At 57.8% G+C, this 15,889-nt stretch overlaps 2 protein-coding genes across 2 annotated transcripts; one reads left to right on the forward strand and one right to left on the reverse strand.

Moving 5' to 3' along the window:
• The first annotated feature begins 714 nt into the window (after positions 1–714).
• Positions 715–12,736, forward strand: LOC134425556 (endothelin receptor type B-like). Its single transcript, XM_063170263.1, has 8 exons — positions 715–869; positions 4,679–5,196; positions 6,817–6,929; positions 7,459–7,663; positions 8,552–8,701; positions 9,319–9,452; positions 10,637–10,745; positions 11,391–12,736. Exons 2-8 carry the CDS (start codon positions 4,714–4,716, stop codon positions 11,538–11,540), a joined length of 1,344 nt encoding a protein of 447 aa, XP_063026333.1. The 5' UTR covers positions 715–869; positions 4,679–4,713; the 3' UTR covers positions 11,541–12,736.
• Positions 12,519–15,873, reverse strand: LOC134425557 (DNA-directed RNA polymerases I and III subunit RPAC2-like). Its single transcript, XM_063170264.1, has 5 exons — positions 15,818–15,873; positions 15,013–15,110; positions 13,999–14,075; positions 13,576–13,658; positions 12,519–12,884 (listed from the first exon to the last, which is right to left on the reverse strand). The coding sequence occupies exons 1-5, from the start codon at positions 15,851–15,853 to the stop codon at positions 12,837–12,839; spliced, it is 342 nt and encodes a 113-aa protein (XP_063026334.1). The 5' UTR covers positions 15,854–15,873; the 3' UTR covers positions 12,519–12,836.
• Positions 15,874–15,889: the final 16 nt, after the last annotated feature.

A 15,889-nucleotide genomic window follows, 5' to 3' on the forward strand; every position in this document is an offset into this window, starting at 1 on the left:
GACCCACCGACCTCCAGAGTCAACTCTGGGACACAGAAGGTGGAAACACCTCTGGGTGTTACTGGACAAAATGGGACAGAGCTGAGTGCTCCAGGCAAGGCCAGGGATGGGCTGTGTCCTTCCAGCCCAGCCCAGCAAACCTGGCTTTTCCTGCTGTCCTTCACACCAAACCTGGCTTTTCCTGCTGTCCTTCCCACTTAACCCTGGCTTTATTTCCATGTCTTTCCCACTAAACCTGTCTTTATTTCCATGTCCTTCCCACTAAACCTGGTTTTGTTTCCATGTCCTTCCCACCAAACCTGGCTCTACCTCTGTGCCCTTCCCACTAAACCTGGTTTCACCTCCATATTCTTCCCACTAAACCTGGCTTTATTTCCATGTCCTCCCCACTAAACCTGGCTTTATTTCCATGTCCTCCCCACTAAACCTGGCTTTTCCTGCATACACAGACGATTTCTGCCCTATGTACAAACCCTGACCACTGAGCAGAGCCAGGCTGCTGCAGCTCTCCCCAGGAGCTTTGCACAAACCCTGTGCTGAGGATCGTGTCCCTCACGGAGCGGGCAGTGGCAGCCCCCGTGCAGCTTTATTTGTTTGTTTTTGTCACTCCTCCCCAGAGCTGTCCCGTGTTTCTCCCGCCTTTCCCTCCTCCATCCCCATCCCCATCAGCCATTGGCGCAGGGGCTGAGCTGGGGGAGCCCTGGGATGTTCTATAAAACCACCCACGGCAGCAAGGAGCGTTTTCCACAGCTCCAGCCCCTCTCGAACGCCAAGCCCAGCATCCAGAGCAGTGCAGCTCCCCCAGGACATGCCCAGCAGGGGGAAGGAGCCCTGAGGAGCAGCTCCCACACTCCAGGGGCAGCGGGAAGGTAACTCCAAGGAAAGCTTTGGTCTCCTGTGCATTAACCTGCAGACAAAATGATTCCTTGTGTCTGGGGGAATTTTTGCAGCCTCCCTCTGCGGAAGGTGCTGGAGGCACCACGGTGGCTGGACAAGGTGCAGGATGTGGCAGGAGAGGAGGAATCAGCGCACCTGGGTGGGAGCTCCTCCTGCTGCCGGGCTGGGCTCAGGGCAGGGAGCCCCGGGGCTGAGATGTGCTGCTGTCACCTCTCCTCCATCCACAGAGGTTGTGCTGCAATATTTGCCCACAGAAAAGCTGTGCTTGGTGTCTGCAGAGCTGAGCCTGGAGAGGTGGAACTGCTCTGAAGGGAGGGAGAGGAGGAGGAGGATGGAGGGGGAGGCTGCTGGGTGTGGGGATGGAGGTGCTGGGCTCTCCTGGGCTCCCAGGGAAGAGGGGTTCCAATCCCACCCACGGCACCTTCCAGCCAGAATCAGCTCTGGAGGGTCGAGGGGACAGTTTTCGGTCTGAGTTTCTCTCTGGGAGTCTCCATGTCAGCATTCCAGTGGCTTCAGCTGCCATCTGGGCTCAGCACAGTTAAAATTCCCACTGGGATGGGTGAAAGCAGTTCTGGATCTGGGGTTTAACCATGCTGGTGTTGGTTTCCCATCTGAACAAGGTTCTTGACGCTCCCATGCCTCAGTTTCCGTCAGCTGAGGAAGGGCTGTGCTTCCAAGCACTCCAAGATGGGAAGAGCAAGGAGTAAATGGGCAGCTGGTCAGGAGCAAACATTTTCTCTTTGCCTGAATTTTGGGTTTAATACGATTTGATGCAGTTTAGGGCGAGCTGGTGAGGAAGTGTTTTCCTCTCCAGTGCTCTGTGGTTGTGTCCTGGAGGGGCTGGGCAGGAGCTGTGTCCTGTGATCCTCCCTCACATGAGCTCCTCTCCAAGCCCCAGGGGTTTTGTGCTTCTGCATTTTTCTTTAGCAGAGCTCAGAGGCCTGGCTGGGCTCATGAAACAGCTGTGGGGGGCTCTGGGGGGCTCTGGGCACGTTCCCTGTCCCAGGGGTGCTCTGGCACTTTCTGCCAGTGCCACCTCTGTCCCCCAGACAATGGCTGTGCCATCCAGAGCTGTCCCTGAGAGCTCTTGGGGACCCCAGGCAGGAATTCTGAGCAGGGTCTGCCCTCTCCTGAGAGCTGCAATCCTGTGGGCACGGTGGGGAGCAGAGCTGGGCACAGACCCCGTGGGCACCGATGCCAGGCATGGCTGGGGGGGACGGGGCGGCTGAAATCCCTGGAACAGCTCAGAGCAGGGGTTGTGCCCAGGTTTGTGATCCTTTGGGGTGTTTTCCATCTCTCCCTTGCTTCCTTCACCCTTCCCAGCCCAGCCCAGGCATTCCCACAAAGGCTGAGCCCACAGCTGTGCCCACAGGAGCTGTGGGCAGTCCTGGGGCTCCTGCCTGGCCTGGCCACCTCCTCCAGGGTGGGAGCTGTGCTGGGCCCGGGATTGCCCTGGCCATGGGCAGGGAGAGCCCTGCTGCAGCTGGAGTGCCTTGGCTGTCACTGAACAGAACTGAACAGAACTGGGTATGGAACAGTTACAGAACTGGGAGCAGCTCCCGGGGTGCAGCGGGTTTGGGATCAGAGCCCAGCTCTGCCTGGAGGAGTCGGAGCAGAGCTTGAGCCCCTGCTCTGCTCCCAGTCAGGCTCCCTGGTCCCTGTCCCTGCCTCATTGTTCCCTGGGGCAGGGAAATCCCAGGCACTCTCACAAAGGCTCCGGTTCCCAGCCCAGCCACAGCCATTTCTTCTTCCTCCAGAGCTGGGAAGTTTCACAGTTTGACAAAAGCGTTCCTTATTCACTCCAACCAGGAGTCCCAGATTTATCCCTGTTTGAGGAACAGGTTGGAGTTTGCTCCTTCTCTGGGCTCATTTCCCTGAGTCCCCTCCTCAATCCTCCCCCGGGATGGAGCCACCCCCAGCTCCCTCCTGTGTTTATGGGGCAGCCCCTGGGCTCCTCCTGCCTGCTCAGAGCTCAGCACAGCAAAACCACCCTGGGGACATTCCAGGCATGGAGACCTCTCCCTGTGCCAGCAGCCAGGGCTGGAGGGAGCCCGGGGAGAGTCACAGCCCCGGGCAGGGCAGCAGGGGCTGGGCAGCTCCTCATTGATGGGGTGAGGAAGGGCAGGGAGGGGCTGCCTTTCCTCACATCCATGGCTGAGAGCTCAGCGATCAGGGTGGCACTGCTGCCAAAGCCCTGCAGCGTTTCCCCAGCAGGGCTGTGCTGAGCCTTCCCTTTGCAGCCCTGGGACCGGCTGGGCAGGGGGATGGTGGTGAGGCTTCAGTTTCCCCCTGGAATGAGCTGGAAAAGCACTGCTGGTTCTCTGGAGCCTGAGGTGGGGCTGCAGAGCTGCCCAGATGGGCAGGCATTGACAGAGGTGCCCCAAAAGTGCAGCCTCAACCTGTCAGGAGCTAAATGGCCCAAAACGAAACCCTGCAGTCCTGACAGGAGGGGGAGGTTGGGCTGTGCTCCCAGGGAACAGGCAGAGGAGCAGAGAGAACGGCCCCAGGATGGGCCAGGGGACATCAGGGTGGGCACCAGGAGGAATTTCCCCATGGAAAGGGTGGTCAGGCCTTGGAAGGGGCTGCCCAGGGAAGTTTGGAGTGCCCAGCCCTGCAGGTGTCCAGAGAACACCTGGGCTCAGAGCTCTGGGCTTGTGAGGAGGTGGGGATTGGGCACAGCTTGGACTCAGTGATCCTGTGGGCGTGGGTGATCCCAGGAGGGATTGGGACTGCCCAGGAGCAGCAATGCAGGAGGTGCAGCCCCTGCTGCCACAGTCCCTGAGCACAGACAGGTGTCCCAGCCCCTGCAGGGCCACGTCACAGGCACAAGGGACAGTTTGTTCCCCTTCCACTTTGTTCTACTGCGCTGTTTAAATTTAGCAGCACAAACCCCACCCTCAGGGTCAGCAGCTCTGACCTGGTGGGATCCAATCTGGCATCGTTTGCTTGCTATGATGATGGAGCTCTCCAGCAACTCATAAATAGAATTGAATCATAAAATAGAATATCCCAGCTTGGAAGAGACCCCCAGGGATCACCCAGCCCAGCTTCCTGCATGGACCCCCCAAAATCCCACCGTGTCCATCCCTGGAGCACTGTCCAAACCCTCCTGCAGCTCTGGCAGCCTCGGGGCCGTGCCCATTCCCTGGGCAGTCTGGGCAGTGCTCAGCATCCTCTGGGGCAGATCCTTTCCTGATCTCCATCCTAACCCTCCCTGGCACAGCTCCAGCTGTTCCCTGGGTCTGTCCAGAGCAGAGATCAGGGCTGCCTCTTGTGAGGAGCTTTCAGACCCCAGTGAGGTCTGACCTCAGCCTCCTCCTCTGCAGGCTGGACAATTTCATCTCTCCATGCTCTGCTAAACAATTTCTCTCCCTGCTCCCTTTCTCCCCTGGCAGATCCCAGGAGAGCCCCAGGACACCCCACAAGCACCATGAGCACTCCTGCAGCCCCCTCCTCAGCAGGACCCATCCCCTTCCATGCCCTGGCCATTGTGCTGAGCTGCCTCTCCTCGTTCTTCACAAGAACAAGTGCATGAGGAGCGGCCCCAAAGTGCTCATGGCCCCTGGGCAACCTGCTCTACATGCTCTACAAAGCACTGGAGAGGAAAACACTGCCTCCCCAGCTCGCCTTAAACTGAATCAAATCTGTTGTTAAACCCAATCTGTTGTAAAACCAGTGAGGTCTGACCTCAGCCTCCTCCTCTGCAGGCTGGACAACTCTCCTCTCTCTCTCCATGCTCTGCTAAACAATTTCTCTCCCTGCTCCCTTTCTCCCCTGGCAGATCCCACAGGACCCCCAGGACACCCCACAAGCACCATGAGCGCTCCTGCAGCCCCCAGCCTGGCTGTGCCCTCCTCAGCAGCGCCCATCCCCTTCCCTGCCGCCCTGGCCATTGTGCTGGGCTGCCTGCTCTCGGGGGCGCACAGCCAGACCCCCGGAGCCCTCCCGGAGAGCGCGGTGCCGCTGGGGGAGCTGGGCCGGGAGCAGCCCCAGGGCCTGGTGCGTGTTGGGCTGCCGGGGGCCGTGCCCAACGCGTCGGGCGCCGCCGGGAGCCGTCCCTCGGAGGCGCCGCTGCTGCCCGTGTGCGCCCGGCCCGCCGACATCCGCCACGCCTTCAAGTACATCAACACCATCGTGTCCTGCACCATCTTCGTCGTGGGCATCGTCGGCAACTCCACGCTGCTGCGCATCATCTACAAGAACAAGTGCATGAGGAACGGCCCCAACGTGCTCATCGCCAGCCTGGCCCTGGGCGACCTGCTCTACATCCTCATCGCGCTGCCCATCAACGTCTACAAGGTGGGCTCTGCCTGGCACGGCGGGCACGGGGCTGCTCGGCATCCCTGGGGGCTGGGAGGGGCTCCTGCACGGGCTGTGCCTGCCCCTGCATTCCTGGAAATGGCCAAGGCCCGCCTGGATGGGGCTGGGGGCAGCCTGGGGTGGTGGAGGTGTCCCTGCCATGGCAAGGGTGGGATGGGATGGGATGGGATGGGACGGGATGGGACGGGATGGGACGGGATGGGATGGGACAAGATGGGATGGGATGGGATGGGATGGGGTGGGATGGGATGGGATGGGAGGGGATGGGACGGGATGGGATGGGATGGGATGGGATGGGATGGGATGGGATGGGATGGGATGGGACGGGACGGGACGGGACGGGACGGGACGGGACGGGATGGGATGGGATGGGATGGGGTGGGATGGGATGGGATGGGATGGGATGGGATGGGATGGGAGGGGATGGGACGGGACGGGATGGGACGGGATGGGATGGGATGGGATGGGATGGGACGAGATGGGATGGGATGGGATGGGATGGGATGGGATGGGATGGGATGGGATGGGATGGGATGGGATGGGATGGGATGGGATGGGAGGGGATGGGACGGGATGGGATGGGACGGGATGGGATGGGACGAGATGGGATGGGATGGGATGGGATGGGATGGGATGGGATGGGATGGGATGGGATGGGATGGGATGGGACGGGACGAGATGGGATGGGATGGGATGGGATGGGATAGGATGGGAGGGGATGGGACGGGATGGGATGGGACGGGATGGGATGGGACGAGATGGGATGGGATGGGATGGGATGGGATAGGATGGGAGGGGATGGGACGGGATGGGATGGGATGGGATGGGATGGGACGAGATGGGATGGGATGGGATGGGATGGGATGGGATGGGATGGGATGGGATGGGATGGGATGGGATGGGACGGGACGAGATGGGATGGGATGGGATGGGACGAGATGGGATGGGCTTTGAGGTGCCTCAGAAACCCTTCTGGGGTTCCGTGGTTTGTGTTGCTGCTGAGGCCCAAGGAGAGCTGGAATGGGTGGTTGGTTCTGGGGTAGGCTCAGGAAGGGCTCCAGGGACAAGGGGGATAGGAGGGTTGTGAGCTCAGCCTCAGTCTCCTCTGGAATGAGTGGTCTGGATTTCTCCAGCTGTCAGGACGCATCGTCCCCACCTCTGCTTGTCCTGGCTGAGCGTGGGGCCACAGAGCCCATCCTGTGTGCTCGGGGATCAGAATCTGCAAAAGGCTCAGGACACAGGGCTCTGGAGCTGGCCAGGCTGGATTCTGGCTGTGTCAGAGCATGACTTTGATTCTCACTTTGAAAACAATCCAAAGCAGCCTTGTGTGGAGTTTAGGACTCAGATCCATTCAAAAGCCCCCAGGCTCTGGAGTCAGGAACTGCTGTCTGGACCACCCTTCATCTCTGTGTCCAGTCAGGGAAATGAAAGCTTCCCAGTGCCAGCAAACTGTGGGAAAGTGCCCACATTCCCGATGGTGGGAAGCTCAGGGAGCTCTCCCTGCTCTCTGTGGGTTCCCCACAGCCCTGGGTGCACCCCCAGAGAGGAAGCTGGGAGCACATTCCCAGAGCAGCCTGCTAACCTGTGGGTCCTCCCCAGCTCCTGGCCAAGGACTGGCCCTTCGGCGTGCAGGTCTGCAAGCTGGTGCCCTTCATCCAGAAAGCCTCTGTGGGCATCACAGTGCTCAGCCTCTGTGCCCTCAGCATCGACAGGTGAGACACAGCAGCCACCCCAGCCCTGTCCATTGGTGGGAACCAGAGGCAGAACCAGGAGCTCATTCTCAGGCCAGTGCCAAGATGGGCACAGACTGCTCTCATGTGGAGCTGCAACCCAGCAGGAACTCTCTGGTGACAGAGCTGAAATCCTGCTGGGAAAGGCTGAGGGGAGGATCAGGATGTGGGTGGGGTGGTGAGGAAGGGTGGCCAAGGACAGCCCCATCCCATCCCATGCCATCCCATGCCATCCCATGCCATCCCATGCCATCCCATGCCATCCCATCCCATCCCATCCCATCCCATCCCATCCCATCCCATCCCATCCCATCCCATCCCATCCCATCCCATCCCATCCCATCCCATCCCATCCGTCCTCTGAGCCCTCGCTTCCCATTCCCACACCTGGGAAGGTTCAGATTTGGAGGGAAAGGACCTTTGGGGACAATTCTAACCCGCACCCTCAGCTCCCCTCCCTGGCTGCTTTTCTCTCTCCCATCTGCTCCTGTGCCGTTCCCACCCCGGGCAGGTACCGAGCCGTGGCGTCCTGGAGCCGGATCCAGGGCATTGGGATCCCCATGTGGAAGGCTGTGGAGGTGCTGCTCATCTGGGCAGTGGCCATCGTGCTGGCCGTGCCCGAGGCCATCGCCTTCGACATGGTGGAGCTGAGCTACTGGGAGCAGCACCTGTGGGTGTGCATGCTGGCCTCGGAGCAGAAATCCCGCTTCATGAGGGTACCTGTGCATCCCAACCCCAACCCCAATCCCAATCCCAATCCCAATCCCAACCCCAACCCCAATCCCAATCCCAATCCCAATCCCAATCCCAATCCCAATCCCAATCCCAACCCCAACTCCAACCCCAATCCCAACCCCAACCCCAACCCCAATCCCAACCCCAACCCCAACCCCAATCCCAACCCCAATCCCAATCCCAACCCCAATCCCAACCCCAATCCCAATCCCAACCCCAACCCCAATCCCAACCCCAATCCCAACCCCAATCCCAACCCCAATCCCAACCCCAATCCCAATCCCAACCCCAATCCCAATCCCAATCCCATCCCCAACCCTGTGACCATGTTCACAGGGGTCCCAGGATGAGGGAAGAGACGAGGATCTGACTCCATGTTTCAGAAGGCTGATTTATTATTTTATCATATATATTATATTAAAACTATACTAAAAGAATAGAAGAAAGGATTTCATCAGAAGGCTAGCTAAGAATAGAAAAAGAAAGGAGTGATAACAAAAGCTTGTGACTCTCAGAGAGTCCGAGCCAGCTGACTGTGATTGGCCATTAATTAGAAACAACCCCAGGAGACCAATCCCAGATGCACCTGTTGCATTCCACAGCAGCAGATAACCATTGTTTACATTTTGTTCCTGAGGCCTCCCAGCTTCTCAGGAGAAAAAATCCTAAGGAAAGGATTTTTCATAAAAGATGTCTGTGACACAACCCCAGTCCCAATCCTGCTTCAAGAGAGTACCTGTGCATCCCCATCCCAATCCCAATCCCAATCCCAATCCCAATCCCGCTCCAGGAGGGTACATGTGCACCTCCCAAGTCCCCTCTGCTGCCCTGGCCCCATTTCCAGCTGCCCTCTCTCCCTTTCCCCACAGTTCTATCGGGATGTGAAGGACTGGTGGCTTTTTGGCTTCTATTTCTGCCTGCCCTTGGTGTGCACGGGCATCTTCTACACCCTCATGTCCTGTGAGATGCTGAGCAAGAGGAACGGGATGAGGATCGCTCTGAATGACCACATGAAACGGGTGAGAGAGCAGGGAGGAATGCTGGCACCCCAAAGAGAGGGAGTGCTCTCAGAGGGGGGATACTTCCCATCCCTCTGAAGGACAGGATGAGCTGGCAGAGCCTCACAGAGGATCTTGGTACATTGGTGCAGGGATTACACCAGCCTTAAGGATGACCCCAAACCCTTCTGGCTTCATTGGAGCTCTCCTGGTCATTTATCCCAGCCCACACCACACTGGACCAAAGGCTGGATGTGCCAAATCCCAGACAAGGGGTGCAGGGAAGAGTTCACTGTCCCCTCCCACGCTTTGGGAATGATTCCCTGAGGAGCTCCAGTGGTTGCCACCTTAGCAGTGTGCTGGGTGGGCGCAGGAGGCCCCGTGTCCCAGGGAGCACCATCCCAGCAGAGCCACCCAGCAGTGGTGGGGAGGGGTCTGTCCAGGTGGAGCTGTGCTGCCCTGCCCCTTTCTGCAGCCTGGAGCTGGTGCAGGGCTCCAGGACCAGCCTGGGCCGGTGGGAAATGTCCCTGCCCATGGTGAGACGAGCTTTAAGGTTCCCTCCAATCCAAACCGTTCCACCATTCCACGATTTGGGATCTGCTCCCCCGTGCTGATCCTGCCCCTGCCCTGTCTGGCAGCGCCGGGAGGTGGCCAAGACCGTGTTCTGCCTGGTGGTGATCTTTGCTCTCTGCTGGCTGCCCCTGCACCTCAGCCGCATCCTCAAGAAAACCATCTACGACCAGACGGACCCCAACCGCTGCGAGCTGCTCAGGTACGGTGTGGGAACCCAGCACATCCCTCTGCTGCCCAGGATGGCCAGGACCCTGCCAGGGGGCTCAGAGACCCTGGCACAGAGCCCAGAACACCTGTGGGTTTGATTATGACCCGTGGAGCAAATTACCAACCTTAGATGAAGGTCAGCAAGCCACAACAGTTTAGGTAGAATGATAGTGAAGTTATCACAGGGTGGAAAAGTAGATTTTGGGGTTTTTGGTATGGGGGTTCAGGAGGCAAGATGGAGGGATCTGGGTGTTTCCAGCCTTTCTCCTTCTTCTTCTTGGCCTCCATCTTCTGCTGTGATGGTGGCACTTTTGGATTGGTTTAGAGTAGAAGCTCACTGTCTAACACAGGTGATGGGTATTGGAAAGTCACTGTAAACATTGTACATGTAGTTTTTAGTATAAAGCCATAACACTGCCCTGGGGCAGGCAGAGTGCCTGGAACTGTCCTGCTGGATGGACCTCGGCAGGGCAGGAGAAAGAATTTTATAGATAAGATACAATAAACAACCTTGAGACGGAGAAATGAAGAGCCCTGACTCCTTCTTCAAGCTCAGGCTGGGAAAAGAGACTTTCTAACTCTTCTCAGAGTCACTGTGACCAGCTCGAGATCCCAACAGTAGAGCCCCAGCAGGGGACACCAGCCTGGGAGCCCCCCTGGCACCTGCACAGGCCCTGCTGGGTGGGACCAGGCTGGGGGAGCTGCCTTCCACCTCCTGCCTTCAGTAATTCCTTGCCCAGACTGCACTGCCCTCCTGATGGGCACAGAGAGGGCAGGGGGATGTGAGAAGGGTTAAATTAAATTTTGGAATGTCTCTGTGAGGCTGAGGTCTCCTGGGCACAAGAACATTCCCAGCAGGGCTGAGGGCTTTGGTGCCCATCTCCCTCCCCTTCCACCCACCAGCCAAAATCCAGCCCAGGCCAGGGGCTGCAGCTGTGCTGGGGTTTGGGAACATCAGGAGCACCAGGAGAAATCACAGCTCCTGCTCTTGGCTTCCTCAGGGAATGCTCCATGCAAGGAAAAGTGGTTTTTTCTCAGGGAAGGATGGATATGTGCTCAGCTCTGTTATCAGTCACTGCTCCTCCACAGAAGCAGGATCCCAGGGCAGGCAGTTTGGAAATTCCCTCTGTTCTCTATGAGCTTCTGACACATCTGTTCTCTCCCTTCCCATCTCAGCTTCCTCCTGGTGATGGATTATTTTGGGATCAACATGGCCTCCCTCAACTCCTGCATCAACCCCGTGGCTCTGTACTTTGTCAGCCGCAAATTCAAGAACTGCTTCCAGGTAGGAATGACCCAGGGGCACAAGCTGATCTTATTCCTCATCCCAAATTTTCCCTGTTAGATCCCTCTCTTCTCCAAGTACACCAGAGCTCAGTGTCCTGCTGGGGGAGGCTTTTGCCAGAGCAGGATTTAGGACAATCTCAAAATTCCCTGTCACTCTGGGACAGGAACATCCCCACAATCAATCAGACCAGGGGCTGGGGCTGCTGCAGACTTTGAACCCAAGATTTTGGGAGATAATTGTCAGGAGTAGTGAAGCCCTGAGAAAGAAAGGGAAGGAGATTGGGATGGGATGGGATGGGATGGGATGGGATGGGATGGGATGGGATGGGATGGGATGGGATGGGATGGGATGGGATGGGAGTTGAATCCACCTGTTGGGATGGGAGCTAAGCATCACCTGTAATTTCTGTCCCCTAATGATAAGAACACATAATTATAAAAAATGCCCCAAATTTCAGTGTCCTCATTTCCCACCCTCACCACCATCCTGGAAAACCCACTCCCAGCAGAGCTGCAGGACAGCAAGGCTCAGCAATTCCCAGCCTGGCTCTGTGCAGGGACACCTGCTGGCACATTATGGGAATATTCCCTCCTCTTTCCCCACATCCCACACGTGTGACCTCTCCCCCTTGTGTCTCCCCAGTCCTGCCTGTGCTGCTGGTGCCAGAGGCCGGCCCTGAGCATCACCCCCACGGATGAGAAGGGCTCTGTTGGCAAGTGGAAAGCCACGGGGCAGGAGCTGGGGCTGGACAGGAGCAGCTCCCGCCTGAGCAACAAGTACAGCTCCTCCTAAAGCCGGGTCACTGTCCAGGACAAGGCACAGGGACAGCAGGACCCCTCCGATCCTCCCCCGGGCTCTCCCTGGCTGGGCCTGGATCTGCTTTGCCGTTGTGTCCTCACCCAGCTGGAAGGAGCTGGAGCACTCCCCAGGACCTGCTCCAAGCCCTGACCCCAGAGGTCCCCTCAGGAGAGGGAAGGGCATTCACATCCTCACAGGATTTTTCATTTCCTCACAGGAAAGCCAAGGGACTTCTGGCCATTGCCTCGGGGTGGAACGTGGGGTTGGGGGATGCGTGTGGGAAGGGAAGGAACACTGGGGTGGTCACCCTGTGGGGTGAGGAGGAGAGGGAGAGTGACAATTCCCAGCTGTAAAAGCCAAGCAAAGCCTGGATAAATCCCTGTGAGGCACAGAGATGTCCTTGTGGTCATGTGGAGGTGGGAAAGGCAGTGGAGAAGGTCCAGTCTCAGCTGGAAGAGCCACTAGAGCAAAGTAAAATATGGGAAAGGGCCCTCTCGAATTGATTATTGGCAATAATTCATCCCCCAGGTGATGTGCCAGCAATTCTCAAGGCCAGGTTGGACAGGGCTTGGAGCACCCTGGGATAGGGGAAGGAGTCCCTGCCCATGGCAGGGGTGGGAGGAGAGGGAGTGGAGGTCCCTCCCAACACAAACCAGTCTGTGACTGCAATCCATGTGATTCCATGTGACTGAGAATCCATGTGATCCCATTCTAACGTTCTTGCCAAAACTTCCAGAAAAACTACATCAAAAAGTTGTATTTATCAGGCTTTTGATGATTCTTTGCTGGTTTTCCCACATCTCTCTTTTCCTTCTTTCCCCCTTCTACCTTGTCATAGAAAAAAAATGGAGAGAGGAAAAGGGGAGAAGAGACAAGACCTGCAATTAAAACATTCTCCAGGTGTTGGGGTGGGCTTTTAGCTTAACTTTCACTCAAATGTAAATGTTTTACAAATAAATCATAAAGGACAAATGGGTTTCAAGGAAAACAGAGACTGAGGAATATCAACACAGCCCACTTTCCCAATCCGTAGAGCAAAAAGTTTCCCAAATTTGGAGAATTTTCCCAAATTTCCCAATCTGTGGAGCAGTCTGTCTCCACATTCTATGACTTTCCATCCCTGTGCTGAGCAGAACACATCATGAGCTCTGCAGCATCTAAATGAATAAACTTTATTATTAAAGAAAATACATTTTGCAGCAAAGTAATAAAAAAACAACAAAAAAAAAAAAAACCCTTGTTTGGACACAGGGAATTCAACAGAGATTACATCCATGCCACTCCCAAAGGCTACTGCATCTCCTCCTCCTTCTGTGCCCTGAACTCCTTCATGCTCCTCTGAAACAAAAGCATAAATGTCACCAATGTGTCCCTGGGGTGGCACAGAGCCACCACCCTGCTGTGCTGGGATTACTCTGATCAGAGCCTGGAAAGGCTGGGAAGCTCCAACAGAGCTCCAGGTGCTTTTGGAAGTGCCTGAGCTTTACAGTCACTCAAGGGACAGGGAGCCAGGCCAGGCCAAGGATCAGGCAGGGCCTGGCCAAAAACCTCCCAGGCTCTCCTGCCAAAGGTGTCTCCAACACAGGAGTCAGCCTCCCACGCTGGGATCAAGGGACAGAAGTGACCTGGAATGGCCCAAGGGACAGAACTGACCCTGAACCCTCCAGGAGTGGCCCAAGGGACAGAACTGACCCTGAGCTCCCCAGGAATGGCCCAAGGGACAGAACTGACCCTGAGCTCTCCAGGAATGGCCCAAGGGACAGAACTGACCCTGAGCTCTCCAGGAATGGCCCAAGGGACAGAACTGACCCTGAGCTCTCCAGGAATGGCCCAAGGGACAGAACTGACCTGGAGCTCCCCAGGAACGTCCCAAGGGATGGAACTGACCCTGAACTCCCCAGGAATGTCCCAAGGGACAGAACTGACCCTGAGCTCCCCAGGAATGTCCCAAGGGACAGAACTGACCCAGAGCTCCCCAGGAATGGCCCAAGGGACAGAACTGACCCTGAGCTCCTCAGGAATGTCTCACCTCAAAGGTGTTGAGCACGTGTTGGCAAACACCCATCAGGTCATTCAGCCCTTTCCGGAATGGCTCCACAGCAGGAAGGGCCCCTTTGGGAAAAGACGGGAAAAGATGGATTAGGGACATGGGAGGTGGCTTCCCAAGGGCAGTCCTTACCTCCCCAGGGGTGTGCCCCCTGCCCAGCCCCACAGCTTGGGGTGCCAGGGCTGCTCTCAGCCAGCCCAGGTGCCTGGAGCCAGGAATGCTGCTTCCCATTGCAGCTGGAGCAGAATTCTGGGAGCAGCCTCTGAGGCTCAGCACTGCAGTGCCTGGCAGAGGGCAGGGAGAAAGGGCTTTCCTTTATTTAACACACTCCTGGGAAGCTGGCATGAGCAGGGGGAATTCCATGAGAGCAGGGCCCCAGCCATGCAGGGACAGTCCCAGGCTCACCTCTGGTCTGGATCCTGAAGTTGATCTTGCTTTCTGAGGGGTGTGTGATGCAGTAGCCACAGAACTCCACGTCAGGGCTGCAGGAGGGCAGAGAGGACAGGGAGCAGTGAGACCCAGGCCAGTCCTCAGCAAATCCCAGGGAAGTCAGAGGCTCAGGGCATGCCAGGCCTGCTGGGGCTCTGGATGTTTCCAGGGCAGGGATGTGCTGAGGGGAAACTCCACATGTGACCTTGTTCCCTCACACCCATCTCTCTCTGAGCTAAGCTGGAGCTCTGCAGGGCAAAGCCACAGCTGGCACCACAACCAGAGCAGTGCCAACTCTGCAGATCCAAACACGGGATACTGGATGTTTGCAATTCTCTCTGTGACCAAACCTGCTGCTGCTCTGCTGCTGCCAGAGTCTGAATGGTCCAGGGCACTGGAGGAGCTCCCAAAATGTTGCAGGGCCTCTCCCTCCAGCTGAGCTGAGTGATGGAGCTTTGCCCCCAGCTTTGGTCAGCAGCTTCTTCTTGTTGTCACAGAGATTCATCAGAGGGACTTTAAAGACCACCCAGTCCCAGCCCCTGCCATGGGCAGGGACACCTTCCACTGCCCCAGGGTGCTCCAAGCCCTGTCCAACCTGGCCTGGGACAGTCCCAGGGATGGGAAATGCACAGCCTCTCTGGGCAGCACACAGAGCCCAGGAACCAGTTACTCCTCCAGCTGCTCAGGAGGGACTGAAAGCCCTGGGCTGAGCTTAACCTGTGTTCCTGGGCAGGGGAGGGTGTGGGGGCAGGCTCAGGAGAGGCTGGTCAGGCCCTTTAAGGGCTGTTGGTGCTCTCAGAGTCCTGACACAGCCCAAGGAAAAGGAGGAGCAGCAGGTGGCAGCAGGGCCCCACGTGTGACAGAAAGGCTGGAAGGGTGTGCACTGAGGGGATTTGGGACGGTTTGCCTCATCCCAGGGACAGCTGAGGTGTGGGTCAGGGAGGAGAAGGGCAGAGCAGGGCACGGGGGTCCCTCAGAGGCCCCACTCACTTCTTCATGACCATGTAGCGCAGGGAGTTGCCCAGGGTGTGATCCTCGTCGTGCAGCACGAACGTGACGCAGTTCCCGTCCGTCCCATCCGCCTGGATCTGTCACCAGAGGGAGAGGAGAGGAGCTGTCACCTCCCTGAGGCCGAGGACACCTGAAGGGTGAGGGTCAGCTCCGTGCTCAGCTTCCCAGAGTAGCTGGGAGGGCTGCGGGTCTCGCTGGGCCACCTCTGGTCTGCTGTGGCACCAAAACACCTTCAGAGAGGAGGGAAAGCTCCAAAATCCCACCTAGCTTTAAACCAGGTTAGTCCTGACCTCCACCTGCTGCTGTTTACCACAGGAGGACAGGGTGTTCCTTGGAGCCACCCTGACATGATTTGTCCTGATGCTGAAGCCACCCCACCACACGAGAAGGTGCCCCACCGCTAATCCAGGCTTGGGAATGACAGAATCAGGGAATCATCTGGGCTCGAAAAGCCCTGCAAGAGCACCAAATCCAGCCATCCCCCAGCACTGCCAAAGCCACCCCAACCCGTGTCCCCAAGTGCCACATTCACACGGCTTTTAATCCCTCCAGGGACGGGCACTCCACCACTGCCCTGGGCAGCCGTGCCAGGCCGGACAGCCCTGTCCATGAAGGAACGTCCCTTAATATCCAACCTGACCCTCCCCGGCACAACGCAAGGCTGCTTTTCCTCGGGAGAAGGGCCCGGCCCCCGCTCCACCCCATGGAAGGGAGCGAGCGGGGCCCCCCGATCCCAACCCTAACCCCGATCCCGATCCCAGCCCGGCTCCCGGTGCCCCCTCACGGTTTCCAGCGCGGGCCCGCTGCCGCTGCCGGCCATGGCGGTTCCGGGCTCCCGGCGGCCCCGCGGCCGGAA

Source organism: Melospiza melodia, chromosome 16 (assembly GCF_035770615.1).
Source record: "Melospiza melodia melodia isolate bMelMel2 chromosome 16, bMelMel2.pri, whole genome shotgun sequence".
Classification (NCBI taxonomy): domain Eukaryota; kingdom Metazoa; phylum Chordata; class Aves; order Passeriformes; family Passerellidae; genus Melospiza; species Melospiza melodia.